Source organism: Perca fluviatilis, chromosome 2 (genome assembly GCF_010015445.1).
Source record: "Perca fluviatilis chromosome 2, GENO_Pfluv_1.0, whole genome shotgun sequence".
NCBI lineage: Eukaryota > Metazoa > Chordata > Actinopteri > Perciformes > Percidae > Perca > Perca fluviatilis.
In genome coordinates, this window is record NC_053113.1 from 41,309,987 (window position 1) to 41,330,181 (window position 20,195).

The 20,195-nt window shown below is 39.9% G+C and overlaps 1 protein-coding gene and 1 long non-coding RNA gene across 2 annotated transcripts; both read left to right on the forward strand.

The window, feature by feature from the left end:
• On the forward strand, positions 1-4,308 carry LOC120572034 (protein FAM181B). The gene has a single exon (XM_039821232.1). It carries the CDS (start codon positions 2,451-2,453, stop codon positions 3,411-3,413), a length of 963 nt encoding a protein of 320 aa, XP_039677166.1. The 5' UTR covers positions 1-2,450; the 3' UTR covers positions 3,414-4,308.
• A 7,388-nt stretch (positions 4,309-11,696) lies between these two features.
• Positions 11,697-19,017, forward strand: LOC120552120. The gene is made up of 3 exons (XR_005637960.1): positions 11,697-11,802; positions 13,021-13,068; positions 18,911-19,017. It is a non-coding gene; the product is annotated as an uncharacterized LOC120552120 (long non-coding RNA).
• The last annotated feature ends 1,178 nt before the right edge of the window (positions 19,018-20,195 follow it).

Sequence of the window (20,195 nt, forward strand, 5' to 3'; positions counted from 1 at the left end):
GTTGAAAAAAGTGACTAAAATGTTGGAAAACGTCAAAAGCGCAGAACAAATCGACAAAAACGTCAGAAAAAGTGACAAAAAAACTTGGACAAAAGTGACGAAAACATCGGGAAAAACGACAAAAGAGGACCAAAACGTTTGCACGGTCGTTGGGAAGACAACACCAGGGTTAAAAAGTGGAAACCAACCCCAAAAAGCTCTGAGTTCCTATATTTTTTCTGAGCTGGTCTGCCACAGCCCATCCCCTCTCGCCCTCTCGCCCTCTCAGCCTTTTATGCAACAATAGAAACTTGTTTCCGGGATCTGTGCGTCAGGCTCTGTGATTTGAAAGACCCACCAGCACAAAAGCCAAAGCCTCTTGACTGGGGAAAAAAAAAAAGAGGGATATAGCTGCCATGACTGTGATGATGTCACATTGCCAGAAATTGTGCTGCTAGCAAAGAGAGGAAGGCAGAATCACTTTGGGCAGGCGTTAAAAAGCTCATGTTGTGATAGCTGACCTCCATTTTCCTCCTACACTTATAACTGTAATGAAGTGAACGTTTTGAATTTACAAAGAAGTGCCTAATGCCGGGTACAACTGAATATGCAAAGTATCTGCAGTTCCCATACGTGACCCTTTGTTTTTTTCTGGCTAATATATCAGCAGGTCTTTTAATGGCCAGCTGTATAAACGGGAAGATGTTCTTTTATTTTGTAACCATTTGTTGCTCATAGATTTGAGTTTTTCTGTGTTTCTTTTTCAGTCACAGACTTGTTGTTGGGCCACAGATAATAAGATCAGTGCTATCACTTTCACTGTCCCTATTCTCCGACGGGAATTAACATGAGAAAGATATTTTTTTTTTGAGCGGCTTCACTCCCTCGCTGCTTCAGACTTTTCTTTTCATCCCTCCAACTCTTAAACGAGTCGCCGCCTCACCTCAACGTGCACTTTTGTAAGAGGAGGGATCTTCGTTCAGTTATTATAAGTACGAATAATTAATGAAGGATTTAATCTGATCAGATCGAGACTTCTGCATTCTCTGGTAAACAGATTTAAAAAAATATGTGCAGTAGTAACAGCAAGTTACACATTTTTATTGTATAGTCAAACTATGCCCAACTGTCCATTCACTTGCAATTCAGTTGAAATTCCACTTAAACTGGGATAAGTGCTGGCAACATAGCAATCTGGCTCTTGGACACATCCTCCATTGTATTCACTGCTGGCCAAGAAACTTCCTGTAAATACGTTATTGTTTACAACAGAAGTTTCATACCCAGGATTTCTTAAGGTCAACATTTCTTCTGGCACACTGAGCCTGAACTGCACTTTATTCCCCTTTAATTTAACAGCTCCGGCAGCTTTTCTAGTTAAATCGACTGTTCATTATTGAGAGCCATTTTACGAAGGGGCTGTGAGGTGCAATTTAATGAATCTCTGGCACAAAGCTCCCTTTCACTGCCGGGCGAAGAATAGAAGCTATTTAGACCCTGTAGGGCTTTATGTCAAAGGCAGCCCATAATAGTTGTCAGGCCAGGGCAGAAATTCCCACTGGCCTGGGAATGCACTAGAAATCAACTTTTGCCATGAGCAGATTAAGACACAAGCAAGCAGTTGGGAAGATTCTCCAAAATGGTGGCATCTGTTGGGGCACAAAGATTTTTCCCACAGAAAAGAAGCCTTTCTCGCTACTTTATAGCCGTGATTTGATAGTTGGGTATGTTTCAGTGCCTAAATGAACAGTAATTAGATTACAAGTTAACTTCTGTTTGATAATCCAGACAGGGAACTCCTAAGTAGGCATGGTGATTAAATGGTGGTTAAAATGTGTTGAAAAAAGCAAGCAGGAATCACATGAACAATGACTTTTTTGTGGGATATCTAACTTTAACAAAAACAAAAATGTTGGTTTAAATGTAGTTTGTTGAATAATCATGTGTATAAAAACAGAATATGTTGTTGTAAGTTAGAGAGATGACGGTGTAACAATTCTACCCAGCAGAAATACTGTACCCATCAGGATTTCAAAGACTTTTTCTGCTCACCGTTCAGCGCTCACAGTAATATCCTCCAGTTTCATGAAAGCGTTTTTGGTTCAGAGCACACACAAACAGTTAAACTAGAGGGGGAGAGTTCTGACAGAGGTTATTGTCTTCAACACAGCAGGGAATTTCAGACAAATCCCTCTTAGATGCAGGTGGTCAGGCACAAGCAAAGAGTTAAGTCCTGCGGTCTCTTTGCCCCTCCTCTTTGATGTTCTGACATCATTAGTCCAGCCCCCTGAAAGATCCCCTCGCTTTCCTCAGAGCCCGTCACTTCTACTCTGGAATGTTTACAGGAACTTCATGAGCAGCATCAGGACCAAGTGTTTGTCAGAGGAAAAAAGACATGCTCTGAAGACATTTTTGGTTCAGGGATCACACAGGATGCCACAGGTGTATTAGCTGCTGGGCTCAACAGAGTAATGGCTGTTCAGACTGCAATCATGAACCCTCAGTTCATGAATTTCTGCTTCCCTGGTTCTGTGATGGAGTACGAGGTGGAGAAAAGTCTGGATGGGAGTCTCCTCGGTGAGGCAGAAAATGACGAGGACTACAAAGAGACCACTCGGGACTTGCTGAGCTTCATAGACTCGGCCTCCAGCAATATCAAGCTGGCTCTGGACAAGCCGGTGAAATCCAAGAGGAAAGTCAACCACCGGAAGTATCTGCAGAAGCAGATCAAAAGGTGCACCGGCAATATAACCCCAGGAAATGTAGCAGAAGTCCCAGTTAAGAGACAGGGTTCCCCCCTGGCTCAGCCCTTGCAGAGCAAAACTCTACCTAAACGTGACGGGGTCCAGGCCAATTTACAGAGCAAGAGCTTGGCGGCCCTCTTCAGCCCTGTGAAGGATATAAGGGGTGAGAAAGCCAAGAAACCACCCCTGAGGCATCGTAATCTGCCCCCTTCTTTCTTCACCGAACCGGCCAACTGCTCCAAAGTCAGCTCCACGTCTGGGATGACGCTGAAGGACCTGGAGCGGGGCAATCCTGAGGCGGCGGAGTTCTTCGAGCTCTTGGGGCCAGATTACAGCAACATGGTCAGCGACCAGGACCTTTATCAAAATATGCCTGTCCGGGTGCAGCCAGAGATGGGAGGCCCTGATCCTGATCCTGCTTCCTACGATGCTCACCATTTAGTCGGGGGTCTCCTCTACTCTGAGCCCTGGACTAGCTGCTCGGTACCCACTAAGAAAGTAGGGGAGAATCTGCGAACAGGCCCAATCCAGCCCCCTGTTTACTGTCATTCTGAGGCTGCTTCCGGGTCCATAGAGGATAACGCACTGTGCACTTTGGCCTTCCCCAACTTCTTCACAGACTGCTCCATACCTCAGGTCACTTATGATTTAAGTGGCGGTTATAACAGAGCTAATTATTCATCTCTATGAGAAACTGACAATTCCGTTCTGGTAGAAGTGCTGGTATAAGAGATACAATTGCTGTGACAAATGTAACACTAGTCTCAGAGAGTTGGATATTACTGTATTATATTTGTTTATCTGTTGTGGAAGTAATATTGCAACTGGATTTACACTTTTTTTTCTCTATCATCCCCTCTCAACAACTCCATGTGTCACTTTCCCCCTGAGAGAAACAAGGAACTTGAAATGGTGTCTTTCGAAAAGGAATTGCCCAAAGCTTTTCATGTAACTGGATACCGTGTACTTTTCAACATCGCAGTTTTCATTGACTACACTGTTCTGTTTAAAATGATCCACGTGTGCATATGATTTTCTTTATCTCAGGCAACTTCTATTGACATTCTGAATGAAAATACATCTGATTTTGTGTAAGCTTCCATTTTGTCAGCAGAGAGTATGTGAGTCCGTTCCTTTGGATGTATGTCATTAATCTGGGACTTTGTTAATGAAGACATTTCATTCTAACATTTTCATTTATTTTTTATTTTTTTCATACAAAAAGAAAGCATACAAGCTGCAGAAGTAGTTGTTGGTTTAGTCCACTAATCATCACTTTTTGCTAGAAAATTATATCAGAGAACTGTTTGCTACATTTGACGCAACATGCTGCAACAATCTCTCAGCGAGGCACTTTTTGGGGTTCCTGTAAGTCACTGGTCTCTGTAGAGGGAGACACTCGTTCTGCTGAAATGATGATTACAACGACGTGTGATGCTGTGTTTTGTTTTCCAGCATTTTCCAGCTCAGAAATGAGTTTTTTTCAGCTGGCAGATTTCCCACTTGCATCCATTTTGTTGGAAAAGCCTTATATGTATCTAGCTATTGTAAGAGGACAAAATAAAGCTGGTCTTTATTACCGTGACAACAGTGTCGGTTTTTGTGTTCAGCGCCAATCTCGGATGTTGAGGTGTGATAATCAGAATACAAGAGGGCACAAAGCCAAAACACTGCATGCAATAAGGTGTACGTCTCTCAAATACTTTGATGCAGTCTTGTACAGAGTTCAGCTGTGTCAAGTCATTTGCATGTAATAAAAAAATGGCAATATGTAAATGAATAAATATATATACATGTGGATAGAATGTAGAATACTCCTGTATGTCCTCAAGATAAGCAAACGGTTGAGTGTTTTAAATCTCATTTTAAAATTGTGTCATTGATGCTTCCTTGACCTTATTTGCTATTATTTGTTAAAAAAAGGTCTTGCCTGTGTCTGTTTTATTTATTTATTTAAATGTTTTAACCATTTATCTGTAACTGTGAAGCACTTTGTAACCCTGGGTTTGAGAAGTGCTTTATAAATTAGATATCCTATTAGAATGCAATCCGATGCAACTGTCTTGTAATGAGCTATGACATAGCTCAATCAACACACAAACAATAAAAATAAAAAATAAAAACAGAACACTTTAAGTAGTATTTACTTGGCTGACATGTTGCATTGTATTACATCATACTGGTGTTACAGTGTATTTCAATAATGTAATGTATAGAATTGACTAATATGTAGGCTATAGAAGTTGCTTGAAAAGCATATATACTGTAAATACAATGCTGATTGATAGGGGCAGTGGTGGCCTAAAGGTTAAAGAAGCGAGCTTGTGACCCCGGGAGGTTGCAAGTTCAATCCCCAGACCGACAGGATAAAATCTGGGTGAAAGTGAAAGAGCAGCCCTCATCACCACCACTGAGGTGCCCTTGAGCAAGGCCCTTAACCTCCAACCGATCCAGTGGAGCTGCTCAGTGGCCAGCAGATCAGACTGGGGTTGTACTGGGCAGCTTCCAGGTATGAATGTGGAACTGTGTGAATGTGACAGGTCGTCGTTGCAAATGAGAATTGGTTCTCAATCGACTTACCTGGATAAATAAAGGTTAAATAAAAAAAAATGTCTATACCAACATGTTCTGTGTCTAATCCAATACATTGGAATTCCAGCCTCATTTGTTTAAATGTTAGCCAAAGGAAGAAAAAAAAACGATTTTATCGGTGTAGCACGTTGGAGAAAGAATTCAGTGCTGCATGATTCATTTTACATTTCCTCTGGGACTGAGAGCTGGCATGGTAAACACCACGTGCAACATAAACACCTCAAAGTGTTGTGATATTAGAAAAATGTAAGTTCATGTAAATGTTAAACCTCTTAACATAATTACCCTTAATTAACTTCTCAGCGTTTCAACAAACATGTTCATAATTTCCGCTAATGCGCAACGACAGAGGAAGTGTGACATTCATTTCAATTAAATTCACACTTTTGGCTACCACATGTTGTGATTGGTAAAGTCACAGGGTGTACAAATAACAAGGTCACATGAGAAACAGCCGTCTTCTAACCGTATACAAACTGGGAACTATATTCTCAGAAAGGCGAAGCACTGCTACTTCTGCTACTTGGGCGGAGTGATTTGCTAGCAGCACCTGAAGCCCTGTGGTGAGTAGCAGAGAGTTCGCCTGGAGTTCGCTCAGAGTTGGAGTAATAGAGTCAACAATTACTAGATAGTAAAAGCATAGTGACCTTGTTATTTGTACACCCTGTGACTATACAAATCACAATATGTAAATAGGAACATGTTGGCGTTATTTTGTCACTTATTGGGAGCAGTAGGCTAGTTGGAACCGGTTACCTCCAGGATCTGTGCTAGGCTTAGCTAGCGCTGGGGGCGTCAGACAGAGTTACAACTCGCACGGAGATGAGAAGAGTATGTATGGACTTGTCTAACTCTGGGGGATACGGTGAATAAGCTAAAGTCACAATAAGTCGGCGTGTTCCTCTAATGTTTTTTAGGCCAAGGACCCCTGACCTGAAAGAGAGACGAGCAGGAACCCCCTACTACATATATTGTATTAAATTGAGCTGCATAATAAACTGAGCTGACAATAACATGTAGAGTGGCCTAAAGCCTTTACACATTCATTTTTATGGTGCCCTACAATACTAAGCTACTCTTTACATATTCATATAGCATCATGTTTTAATGTCAAACATACTTGTGGAAGGCACAGTGAATCCATAAACCTACCTGTATCAAGCGTATCTTTAATGTTGCTGAGGTTGTTTTTTTTTTTTTACATATAGGCTTATTTATCTTTACTAATAGTATGTTGGATTCATGTTAATGTATATTTCTTTAGACATATTTTAATTTTGGGGGTTAAAAAGTATTAAAGCAATAATTCGGCGGCCCCCATGCACTGACTCTGAGGACCCCATAGGAGTTGCGGACCCCCTGTTGAAGATCTCTGAACTGAACTAAACTACAATAAAATCAGCATGTTAGGGCCAGCAAACCTCAGTATTTTGTGTAAAAGCAATGAGAACATCCTGGTAGTTGTTGTTATTGTTACAAATATTAGAGACATTCTGACATGACAATTATTTAAGTCTCTTTTAACAACACAGATACTTTTCCTGTGGTATCCAGCTGTTTCAGCATTGGCCAACTATACATTAGAAGAGGGGTGTCAAATCAAGGAAAGTCATTACACATACTCTTCATGATTTTTTAAATTATTATTCTATAAATAAAATAAAACTATTTTAGCTTTTTTAGTTTTTTTCCCCCAAGATTTATTGACCCATAGCTTACTCACTGTCTCAATTTTCAATCAACAAACAATATAATATGGCAGAGCACCACAAATATGTCTGTTTATGTAGCGCTGTATCCTTAGGCCTGCAAGCAGTTGCACAACAAATACACTAGATGGCAGTAATGTTCCATAGAAAACCCAATGTCCACCACTCCCAACAAGACAAAAAGGCATTTGTATCTGATGTATGAGATTACATATGAAATTGTAGCTTTGTGTGGTGAAACCTGAGTGCTTTTTCAGATGTTTTTCCATAAAATAAATCTGTCTTGAATTTAGTATGTTGGAGGGGAATGAATGCTTGTTAACTAAAATGTTTAATCTCTCGGTCGTTTTCAGAGGTGGCTCGAATGGATTTCCACTCACTAGATGCTTGCTCCTGTAAGCGTATTATATCATGGTGTACATATTCATTGTAAAACATGCTATACTTTGAAGCTAATTTGAAGCGAGGCTTTTTTTAATTTATTTTTTTTACCTCCTACCAGCTGGCTTTGCTTGTAGATTGGTCAACACTACACTATGTCATACGCAGGACAAAACAATATCTGGCAATTTGCAATACAGCAAACTACACACACAGAAGGCATATTTTGATTTTCTGTCCCTGGGTTGACACCGGCTGATACATTCAGATTAGACCCCACTGATGGAGCCACAACTGTATCCTGCTTTGATTTATAGCACACTGGAGACGCAGTGTTTGTCAAAGCGATTAACAAGATCTGTGTTGGCGCAGACCTGAATAACAAGAGCCAGATATCTAAGTAAACTAGATAATATTCAGCAGATTTTCCCTGGCATGGTATGTGATGTCCTATAATGCAGAAAAAAAAATGTGTACACACAGATGATATAATGTGTTGTATATGCACACACATACAACGAATGGAGGAGCGCGGTAAAAATACAACCAGTGCTGAAATGAGCTCCACTGCAGAAAAGTTATACAGTATATTCTAGAGTAGTTTGCTTCACAGTGCTACATTGGAAATTGAGAATCCATCCACACTTGCCCTCTCACTGACCTTTCACAGCTAGTCCTCATGACTTGTTTACACCACACGCACAGTGCCAGGTGATATCCACAAGCCCGTGAGCCTCTCACATGCCACCTTTGTCTCAAGTTTGTTTTATGGAGATCAAATAAATACAGCGAGAGAAAGAATTCACATGCAGGCTATTGAAGCATGGCATTGCCATTATCTTCAATAAATTGCTTCGCAGGAAAAATTACACATCACAACAGGTTTGGCTTAAAAAAAATAAGCAGTGTTGCTCATGGTATCTGCTGATTATAGTTTATTTGATTGGAAAGATGAGACCAATGTTTGAAACTTGACTTTTCTTTTTGCATATTTACCGACATACAACTATAGATACATTGTATGTAGATTAGAGTGAGACAGTTCATTTCGATGATCTGGGATTTGTGATTTATAATTCTTTTTTTGTGTGGCGCCCGGATAGCTCAGTTGGTTGATCAGGCGCCCATATGTAGAGGGTTTATTCCTTGATGCAGTGGGTCCGGGTTCGACTCCGACCTGCGGCCCTTTACTGCATGTCATTCTCCCCTCTCTTTTCCCTTTCATGTCTTCAGCTGTCCTGTCAAAATAAAGGTCTAAAATGCCCATAAAATAATCTTTAAAAAAATAATAATATATTTTGTGCATATAGTTATTGTGTGTGTATATATATAATATATAAGAAATTGTGAGTTTATGTTTTTGTACGAGGGTGAAATATTATTATTTTAGAATACTGTTATTCTGATTTTCATACTATATTTTGTATTGTTGTATATTGTTCCAAATAAGTTCCGATGGCCCAACGTCTGAATTAATGTAAACTTGCCACTGAAGCCAACAGTTTTTATTTATTTATTATTCTTTCACAATAAACATCTTTTAAATATGTCACCCCTTGAGTCCGTCTGCATTCTATGGGTGGAACATGTTTTATAATAACATAATATATCTGTCATAACCCAATATAAGCAGTTAATTTCACCTGTGCTTCACCATCCAAATAGTGCATTTTTTTATTATCAGCCCATACAGCAGTAGATGTATTCCTTTGGTTCTGATGTGTCCTTCCAAAGATGTCCAATCGAAGTCTTCAGATAGGTCCTTTGTAAACACCAAATGAAACTTTACCTTTCAAGGACCTACTGTACTTCTGCAAGCTCTTCAAGGCTTTAAATACAGTCTGTACAGAGACTTGTATTGCAAGGCCTTAACCAGTGATAGCAGTTAGTATTTGTGAACATACATTTTAAATTAATAATGTATCCTTTCCTAATCCTTTTCTTGTCTATGGTATTAAAATTACCCCAAAAGACAATGTGCTTAAAGCACAGTATATTTCTTTCCATATGTATGTCATCTCTCACTGCTTTCCATTTAAAGCTGCATTCATTTTCAGCAGCTATGCTGCACTGTTTTCCTCCTCAGGGTGTTGTGGGTAGGCTTGCTTACATCTGTGTGTTTTTGTCAGTGTGATAACAATTGCAAGCTGTGCAGATGACAAAAGTCTTGGCTAGATTAAAGACAGTATTGCTGAGATTTTTCATCTCCAGCAGATGCTTGCCATATTGACAGACACAACTCTCTCATGCAAATCACATTAATAAATATCTATCTAAAAGCCATTGCCCTGCTCAGATGACAGACTTTAATCGTAATCTTAAAAAAAGAACACCTTTTAATTCAGCATGATTTAAAATGGACAAACCTGAACTATCAAAAGGGTCTAAGAAAGCAAAATGTCACTATTGTAAATGTAATCAGATGCTTTAAATATGTAGTAATGATCAGGAATATATATATACATATATATATACTGTATGTTATCTGTTGAATCTCTTTCACTATGAGGAAGCCATCCATCCATCCATCCATAATTATTCTGCTTATCTAAGTCAGGTCATGCTTATGTGAGCTGAGAATCCAAGGCGTGTTTTGCCCAAACAGCCTCCTCGGGTTCCTCTAGTTTGTCATGCTCCACCAGAGCCACAGCTAGAAACATTTTGGGCCCCCTGACAACAGCTAAACAGAAGCTTTAACACTCTGAATATCTAATATCCATAAACACATCCTGTCCAGCTCTGGGCCCGTTGAATTATTCAAGCCCCCCCCCCCCAACAAAATAGTGTCTCTGTGCTCTCTGTACACCTTCACAGAGAGGTCCCTCTGGCTTCGTAGGTCAACTCTTATTGATGACCCTCTCATCCTGTCAGTTTCTGCCACGTGTTGCTGCCATTTGGTCACTTAAGCATGTGACCAAAGGTGAAGATCAGAAAGATGATCAGCTGGTAAATCAAGAGCTTTTTATTGTGCTTTTTGATTCTTTTTCCAAGACAGTGTTCATATTACTAAGGTTCCCAACTAGCAGTCAAACTTCAAAAACCTTCTTTGTCACAGTCACATGCTCTCTCACCTGGATTAGACAGGTAACCTTTGTCTGGGAGAGAACCACAGCCTAGATCTGGCAGTGAGGATCAGCATTTTGATTACTTTCTCCTGCAGAAGCTTTGCGTTTACAATAATGTTGATGGTTAACATTAGTAGGGTGACATCATCTGCAAAACAGCAGCTGTGCTGTGCCCATTGCTGTGCATTGATTTCCCAAACTTTCTGAATTTACTGTCTTTGAATATTACAATCAGGAGAGGGGACAGAGCGTAACTGTTGGTGATCTCAGCACGCCATACTCCTGCAGCACCTCCGGGAACATGGTCATTAGGCTTTTCCAAATCCTCCAAACGCATGTAGACAGGATTTGCATATTCTCATAAGTCCCCGATTATCTTCAATGTGAAGTTTCGTCTTTTTCCCACCACCACTTTGGCACTGGCCTTCTGTGGATACATCAACATTGCAGGGTGCTAAACTAAGCAGGTGACAGCAGCTAGCACAAAGAGAATTTCAAACATACTAACAATTAGCAATGTCTCTTTTAACACGATGCAGTCCAAGCAACGGTGCACTGCCTGATGCCTCGCTCGAGTGCTTACAAACGGTGACTGCTCATTTATTCACTTGTCTGTTTGTTTTGTTTCTCAGTGATGTGTTCCAGCACTGTGTGGCAGTGCATGGTGTTAACTGCATGAAAATGATTTTGGGCGGCAATTGATGTCCTGTGACGCAGTGAGCCAAGTTCCATCCAGATACTTCCAACAACAACATGAGTTGTGGAATGAACCATACTGACATTGTTTACATGACATCTTCTGTTACACACCCTGAGCCCCACAGTAAAGAAAAAAAAGATACATTTGGTTAATGATCATTTTAAAAATGTAGGAAAAAAAACATAACAGCGTTCTTATACTACTGGCACAACAATATGTACATAGCAAGCGGGATGATAACTGTCACATTTGTCCTTTGTCCATTCATTTCACAACCTTCATTGCCATTCTCTACCTGTCCACCAGATGCCCTCGGACTTCTCCACCTGTCCCAGTCACCAGACTCACATCCAGTCACTCCCACCTGCCCTGAAATAACCCCTTTCCAGCCTTTCCCAGACCTTCCCCACCCACCTCCTCACCTGTTTCCACTTTCCCTCATCAGCCCTGTAGTACACATACCAGCTGCTTTTCCTCAATTATTTGCCAAATTGTCAATGATGCTGATGTTTTCCAGCCATCTGACCCTGAACCTGCAACCTGAACCCTTTACCCTGAAATCTGGGCAAACAAAATTGGCAGTGACACTTTTGCTCAGCAAGCTCTGACACTTACCTTGCAGCCATTGTTTGGTAAGTCTGAAATGCATTCCATATTCTATGTTTGTGTCCAATACCTTAGAGCAGACAACAAAACGACATTTCATTTCCATTATTATCACTTACTGGCTTTAGGTAGCAACAGACTTGAGAAACAAGATTGTTGCATAACACTTTTGCTGAGGGCTGGATATGTACAGCCTGTCTGTGGTAATTTAATGCAGCCAAGTCTGCCAATGCACACGACATAACAGCACTTTGCTTTGTGAATTCTGCTTGTCTTTATGCAAAGTGGGAACGTGAGTAACATTCTCACCTCAAAATAGATGTTGCTTTGTGAAAATCATCAAAATTGTCTGCCAACAAGGCCAACAGAGGTGTTCAGTTATGATTTTTTTTTTTTTGTTGCTGCAATTATCTCACAATTGATTGTCTTGACTTATGACTTATAATATCCTGTAAAACAAATTTCCTCCCTGGCTACTGTCAGATGCAAAGGTTCAAGGATGTTAGGACGGTAGTGCATTGTGAACCTCTGTCTTTGTATCACACCGAGGGCAGGATCCGATCTAAAGATATAAATGATGTGCCTATCATCTGAAGGAGAGGAAGTTATATTATACCACCTGCACATCCCTTGAGAAGCATAATATCTTAAAAGCAGAGAAAATCCCATTACCTGTCACAGATTTCTTCCCTCATAATTGCTGGAGCCTCCCCTTTGGGAGTGGTGGGAGGTGAAGGACGCCAGACACGCTGATATCAGACTATCTTCAGGAAATCTAGGGGACATCTATTTTCATCTTGTCATTCCCAGAGCAAGGTTTGGCCTTTCTCAACCCTTAAAAAATAGATTTGATGTAAAATGTTACGGCAGTGATACCACTGCACTGTTGTTTGATTCTTAAGACCTACAAACCGTGAAGCTGTGTACTAACAACTATACTTGTTTGCGGGTGTAAGCTAAATAAAATAAAATATGAATTAGCTAATATTCCGTCTTTGATTTAGAATTTAGTATTGGCGAGATGTCCAAAAATGATTAGCCATGTGGGACCAATGGTTATTTAAAGAACCGCTAACCCAAAATGAGTTTCTCCAGTGTGACTATCTTTGTAATTTTTAAGATGGAAATGATCTGACTAAAGGTAACACATAGTAGGCTAGTATGGGATTTTGTCATTGACCCTCTATCTGTCCATCTATTGATTGAGTCATGCATCTATCCATTCTTTTTTTATCTGGGTCCAGGTCATGCTGGAAACAGGTTCAGCAAAGGAAACTTCTTGGCCAAGTAAGGTATGGTTCCTCCTAATTGTTTCAAATGTTTTTATTTTATTTCAAAAATCAAGTTACAAAATTGTTATTACAGTGCTTCTTTTTTTACAGTATACAAACAAAGATAAGGAAGGGATATAAAGAAAAATAAATAAATCAATAAAAAAACTAAAAACTAACAAACGAAAGGCCCTAATCCCTACCTGCAATAACCCTCCCCGGACTGCTTTCAGGATACTGCTTGTCCTGTAAGATAAGATTCCAAAGGTTGCCAAATGTTCTCAAAGTCTTTTAGTTTGTCCTTAAGGATGACCTGGATCCTCTCAAGGTGGAGTGTGTCCATCATCTCCATGAGTCATATCTTCAGTGTTGGTCCCTCTTTCTTTTTCCAGAATAAGAGGATACACTTCTTTGCAGTGAGAATTCCATATGCCAAGAAGCGCTGTTGTGCCAGTGTCAGTCTCTTTGCTTCATTGGATATCCCTATGATTACTAAAACTGGATTTGGGACAATTTGAATATTTAACACCTTAGACATGAAACTAAAGATATCACTCCAGTAACCTTGTATTTTGCAACAGTGAACATAACTATGAAGTAAATTACCAACATGAGTGTTACATTTTTCACACAGAGGAGAGAGCTCAGGGAAGATCCTATGAAGTCTTTCTTTGGAATAATGTAGCCTATGTAGGATTTTAAACTGTATTAGTCAATGACGTGCGTTTATGGAGCACTTGTGGATGTATGCTAAACTCTCATCCCATAGATCATTTTGTATGTTCGTACCCAACTCCTTTTCCTAATCCGTGGCAGTAGTTGGGTGGCTTATCTCTTTCAATTTATCATATAAACAGGATATATTGTGATCTGACCTCCCTAACTCACCTAGGCAGTAATCTAATTTATCTGGCCCTGCCTTCTCAAACTGAGAAGGCAGTCTTACATAATTTCTTACTTGAAAGAATCTGAATAAATGGTGTTTTGGTAAACCATATTTTTGTTGTAGCTGATGAAAAGTTGCAAATTATCCTTCTATATATAAATCACCTTCGTTACGAACACAGAGTTCTTTCCACATATCAAAGGCCGTAGAAGGAGGGAATGAAGGGTTTGCTTCTATTGGCAACCAGAGAGAGATCGCTCTGAGTTTTAAGTTCTTTGATATCAGTTTCTAACTCCTTACTGTGTCATGTATTACCAGGTTGTGCTTGTAACATGTTCTGTTAAGAGGAATTGGAGATAAAATTACAGCACCGATTGAATATGGCAGACAGTCTCGCTCAATCTCCATCCCGTTCGACAACAAAGCAGTATCATCTAACACTGATGCAATGGAACGTATAGATGTAGCCCAATAATAATTTATAAAATTTGGAAGTGCAAGTCGTCCATGTGATCTGGACTTACACAAATGTTCTTTTTTTATTTTATGGGATTTATAATTCCAGACAAAGGGAATAACTATTGAGTCTAACTTTTTAAAGTGTGACTTTGAGAGGAATATTGGTATGTTTTGGAGGTAAAGTAATTGGAGGTAAAGTAGTTGTGGGAGAAAAAACATCTCAATTTTGTTCACTCTGCCCACTAGGGATAATGGAAGGGTCCTCCAGAACTGAATTCTATTTTTGAGTTTGTCTAAAAGGGGAATAAAGTTTTCTTTGAATATAGTAATATTCAAAGTACAGTAATAGTAATTTTTTTAGTAATGACGATTCCCAGATAGGTGAATTTTTCTGATGGTATCTTAAAAGGGAGCGACCTGAGCCAATTATAATCGTCTAGCTTTGAGGAAATCAGTTAGCTTTTACCCCAATTGATCCAGCAAATGTGCCGAATAGCTAAATAACTTCTAAAACATTTGGGATAGTAATTCTCGTTTGGGATATAAATAACAGATTATCATCAGCATACAAGGATATTTTGTTTCCCGTGTACTCTGTGTTGTATCCATGTATATCAGGATGGCATCTAATGGTCTCCGCTAATGGTTCCAAAGCCAAAGCAAACAATAAAGGCTTAGCACGCAACCTTGCCTTGTGCCTCTATGGAGTCGGAACTGGGCCGAAAGCGTTTGATTTGTGAGTATTCTAGAAGTGGGGCTGCTGTACAGTAATTGGATCCATGCAGCGAACTCATCACCCATCTGAAATTTTTCCAGGACGGCAAAGAGGTAAGACCATTCTACTTGATCAAATGCTTTCTCAGCTTCGAGGCTTAACAAAATCCTTCAAAATTCTAGGCGAGTATATTATATTAAAAAGGCGTCTGAGGTTGAGAAAGGAGCTCCTTCCAGCGACAAAACCTGTTTGATCATCGTGCACAAGCTTATTTATTAGCAAACTAAGTCTTCGGGCTAGAGTCTTGGCCAAAATCTTTTGATCCGTATCTTCCAGATCCTTCCCTTTTTTTTGGTATTAAAGTTATAACCGCATCATTTAACGTTTGTGGCAAAACACCATCTTCCTTTGCCTGTTTGTACATCCTAAGTATATAGGGGCCAGTAGGCCATTACATTTCTTATACAACTCACTTCCTAATTCCATCTGGACCTGGGCTTTTTTCTAAATTGAATATGTAATTTCAGCATTGAGGGCTCTATGGTCATCTTGATCCAATGTTGGCAATTTATATTTATCCAAAAATTCTTGCATATCCCTCGGACCAGAATTTGTTTTAGATGAATAAAATTGACGAAACTGATCATTATTGTCGCCCTGTGTGGTACAAAGGTGACCATTTTCAGACTTTATTTCATGGATTGTTCTGTCATTTTCCATTTTACGCAGTTGCCTCGGCAATCATTTATGTGGCTTATCCCCAAATTCAAAATATTTTTGTTTAGTAAAAGTAAAAGCCCTGCTGATTTTCTTGGATAGTATTTGGTTAAGCTTATACTTGAGTGACATAATAGTATTGTATTTTTCTCGGGAGGGTTGTTTAGCATTCTCTGCATCGAGACTTTTAATTTGCCTTTATAACTCTAGTTGTTCAGTTTTATTGCGATTCTCCTGAAAGGACTGAAAAGAAATTATACATCCCCTGATATATGCTTTAAAGGTTTACCACATTTGAAATGCCTGAGGATCTGAAGTGCTGCTCTGCATATTGACAAGCCTCCTCTGGGTCGGTAAACACCGCTTCTGTCCCGTTGTGTGTTATCCTCAGTTTAGCGGGGTAGAGAAGCCCGAATCTCACTCCCGGTTTTTCCCGTAAAAGGTTCCGTGCGGGGGTGAATGCTGCTCAGCATTTAACTACGGTCTGCGCTAGCATTCCAGATATTGATATCTGAGGTACCTGCACAGGGAGGCACCTAATCAAATGTTTGAACCACCTTAACTGGGTAGATGTGAAGAAGCAAACTCCAAGCCCAGACACTCCGAAAAGCACTTTGGCTGTGTGCATCTACAATCGCGACAATCTCACTCTTTTGGCCAGCTATTGGGGACCATTTGGTGCAATATATAAAGGTAGGTTTATAGCCGTTGTTGTGTTCCCGTCACCATGTCTGTTGTTTCCAGCGCAAAAGCACTGGAAGTTTTCCCAGCGCGCTGTCGTACACCTTAATGTTTGTAACTCGGCGCGCTGCGCTTTCTGTTTCAACATGGTCGGCTAGAAAGCCTGGCCGGGCAGGTTCGCCTGTACAAACTGAATGATTCTTCGTGTACAGACCACTGGGAGTCAACTAGCCTGAAATATGTGGTAAGAGACAGCCAACACACATGGAAAAGAATAAGCATTTTGCTGGAGAGTGTGAAAAAACATATGAAAGATGACTTTATCAAAGCAAAAAAAAAAAAGAAATGGTGTTCATAACATCGAGGGGCAGATAATAAGATAAGCAGCAGTAAAGTTAATAATTACACAAATGCAGTGTTTGGCGGTATGTCGGTGTTTATCACGGATGTTTTTACTTCTGTTGGAAGGTAGTCTGCTTTCCTTTACTTCCATTCTCTTCTTCTTCTCTACTACTTCTCGCTTATTCACAGATTATTTTGCTTGCATGCCCCCTGATGTTTCGGAGAATACTGTAACAAACAATGCATCGAGCGTATTGGAAATGTCTCTGTGCATGCTCATAGCGCTCGCCATCTACGGAGGCCCGCGCCACGGTGTCAAGTTTGAGTATAACCAAATCTTAAGACACACAAGAGATTCAATTCAAATAACTTTATTTATCTCCTGGAGGCAATTCAAAAGCACGAGGAGTAGTTCTGACAAGTAGAAAATAAAATAGATACACACAATGCCATATACCATAATAACTATACTTTGAATAAAAGCCTTGCCTACTCTAAGTCCATAACATACTGGATGGGCCAACTCCAAGTTCTGTATGAACTGGCAAGCCTAACAGCATATACTGTATTTTGGCACTGACCCACATCTCACACCTACATCCAAAATACATAAATAGAACTTCCACAGGAGCAAACCATACACAGCACGGAATATTCCACCCCAACAAGCCCAAAAAAGGTTAAGTTAATCACGTTGGTTCACCAACCCTTCCCCTAAGGGAGCAGCACAAACCCTGTGCGTCTGTGAGCTGGCCGACATTAGAGATTTAAAATCGCACTCTCTGTCACCAAAAATCACACGGTCCAGCCACTTGTTTGTTCTGCTCCCCCAGCTCCGTTTGTTCACCTTTACATCTAAGTCAACCCAATTACAGAGTATCAAAATACCTGGGTCTCTTCTTGTCTACTAAATGGCTCGGAGTTTTTCTTTCTCCCCCTGACAAGACAATAAACTAGATATGGTTGTAAAAAATAAACAAATAAAATAAATAGCCTGTGAAAAGTCATCGAATTCCTTGTGCTAGTTATGTAAGCATTATAAGCCGCACATGCTTGCAGAAATTATATGAGCCTCAGTTTTTTCACAAGAATACACATGTATTAAATCTGCAGTATATCAAAATGGTGTTGTAGCATAAATCATTTTAGCATCTTGTGCTTCTTTCGTGCAAAATCACTGTCTCTTTTTTAGATGGTTTTTTTTTTTTTTTTGTCCTCTGCTGGAGCACATTTCTGTTGGTTTTTCTGGCTTTCATCACTTAATCCTTTCGTCTGTTTAGATGATTCCAGGAAATTCTTTTTGTCCAGGTGTACGCTTGGATGAGACTGCTTTGTTTGTTTGCCTCGTTATATCTTCTGCATAGTGGCGCAGGTTGAGCCGAGCGATTCTGTGAATGATGGCATGCCCTCATTTTTAATGAACTGTTTATCTTGTGTCTGGTTGCTGGCAGCGTTTGATGTTTGCTCATGGAGACAGACAGAGAGAGAGAACCCCTCTTGTGACATTTTGTTTTGTCTCATTTGAAATGTACAGATGTCTGTACACTTTAAAAGAGCAATAAAAGATGAAAGGAGGAATGATCTCAAATAATTTATTGGATTCTGACATCAACTCTGAGGGTGTAGAGTTGTGTTTCTTTTGTGATCGCCCCTGTAAGTTAGGGCATCTCTCAATGTGATACTGTACAGGTCCTCCAGGATAAGATAAGAAGATGAAATCAAGTTTGCTGAGGAATGGGGTCATTGCAGCAACAGAATATGGGATACTTACAGTCCAATGATGAAGAACGTAATTTGTACTAGAAACAAATTTAATGAAGCTCATCTTAAATTCTTTCAGGAAGACTTCTAAACTTCATCCACCTCTCTCTCTCTCTTTCTCTCTCTCTCTCTCTCTCTCTCTCTCTCTCTCTCTCTCTCTCTCTCTCTCTTCCTAAAACTGATCAGCTGTTTCAAGGCGTTCCCTTTTCAGTTAAACCAACCAGAATTGGCCATGAATTTCACGAGCCAATCACAGCATGGCATCCCTGCTTTAATTCTGTTCTTCTCTCTGCTGCTGTCAGTTGTCATTTCAGGCAAAGCGTGCAACCCTCCTCCTCCCCTTCCTCCTCCAGTCATCATCACCCACGGCACCCTGGGTATTTCTTTTCTGGCTCCTTCGGGCTCCTTCACCACCACCACCACCAGTGTCTAGACTCCATCGGGCCTTGGCATCTCTACCCCTTTTAAAATTATTTTTATAATAAGACTCTGTACATTTCATATTATGCATATGTGAAATAAACCTTTGCATATTTGCAACGAAGTCTCTCCTGATTGAAATAGACTCTGCCTTGAGTAATGAGCTCTAATGTGGTCTTGTAAAATGTCCAATGCCTGCAGAAAAGACTCCACTCTCTTGACCTTTCAGAGTAAATATTTTCCTCCAACTTCAGGTTTGATTAAGGGAGATTGTTGAGTTACACAGTAGGCATTGGTGATTTTCAGAGCACTGTGTTAAAACTGGTTTAAATGTTCCGTAAATATGTACAGTAGGTTATTTCAACAGCATTTCAATGAATTAATTCAACATGTAGGACCTGCGTGACATAGTTAATTAAATGCTTTTGAAGCAGGGGTTATATGTAACCTACATCTGATGAATTAGACTTTTCAACCAAATTTTGACCAAATCACCAAATCAACTCTTACAGGGTATTGGTTCTTTGGTGATTACAAATTAAACAAAAGCCATAGCTACTTCTTAATGAACAAGTTGCTCAGTCACATTTACTCAATCACTATTTCCATTCAGAGTTAAAGCAATGATGAAGACACGGGCGGTGCCTCTTTATGTCCTTGTACGTTTTTGTGATATGCTAATGTATGCAGATTAAGGGCCCATTAGCATCTCTGTCCCAGGAGATGTCTGCATATACCGATTGTATTTCTAGGGGCCAAAAAATTCATGTAGGCCAGCCAAGTTTTTTTTTTTCCACGTCTGGTAAATTGTTCCATTAGCCTTCCTCCGAAAAAATAATTCTAGGCTTTCCAAATAACCAGACAGCCTATATTCTCCAGCGATATCAATAATTATTACTAGTTTCCGACAACACAATTACATGTTGGAAAGATATTCTTGTGCTCAGTGCTGTGAAATACAGTTTGCAAGAGAATCTATTTCCTCTATGAGGTGTGCGTAAAAAAAATAAGGTTATCAACTGTTTTTTATTTCTCCTTCCAACAGCCATTTAACCATCTGCGCCTGACGGCATCCTCTCAAAAGTTTGCTAATATCTCAAACTCTTCCACAGAAACTTTGTTGGCTTACAAAGTGCAAGACCAACTCCAAAGCAGATGTGTGTAATA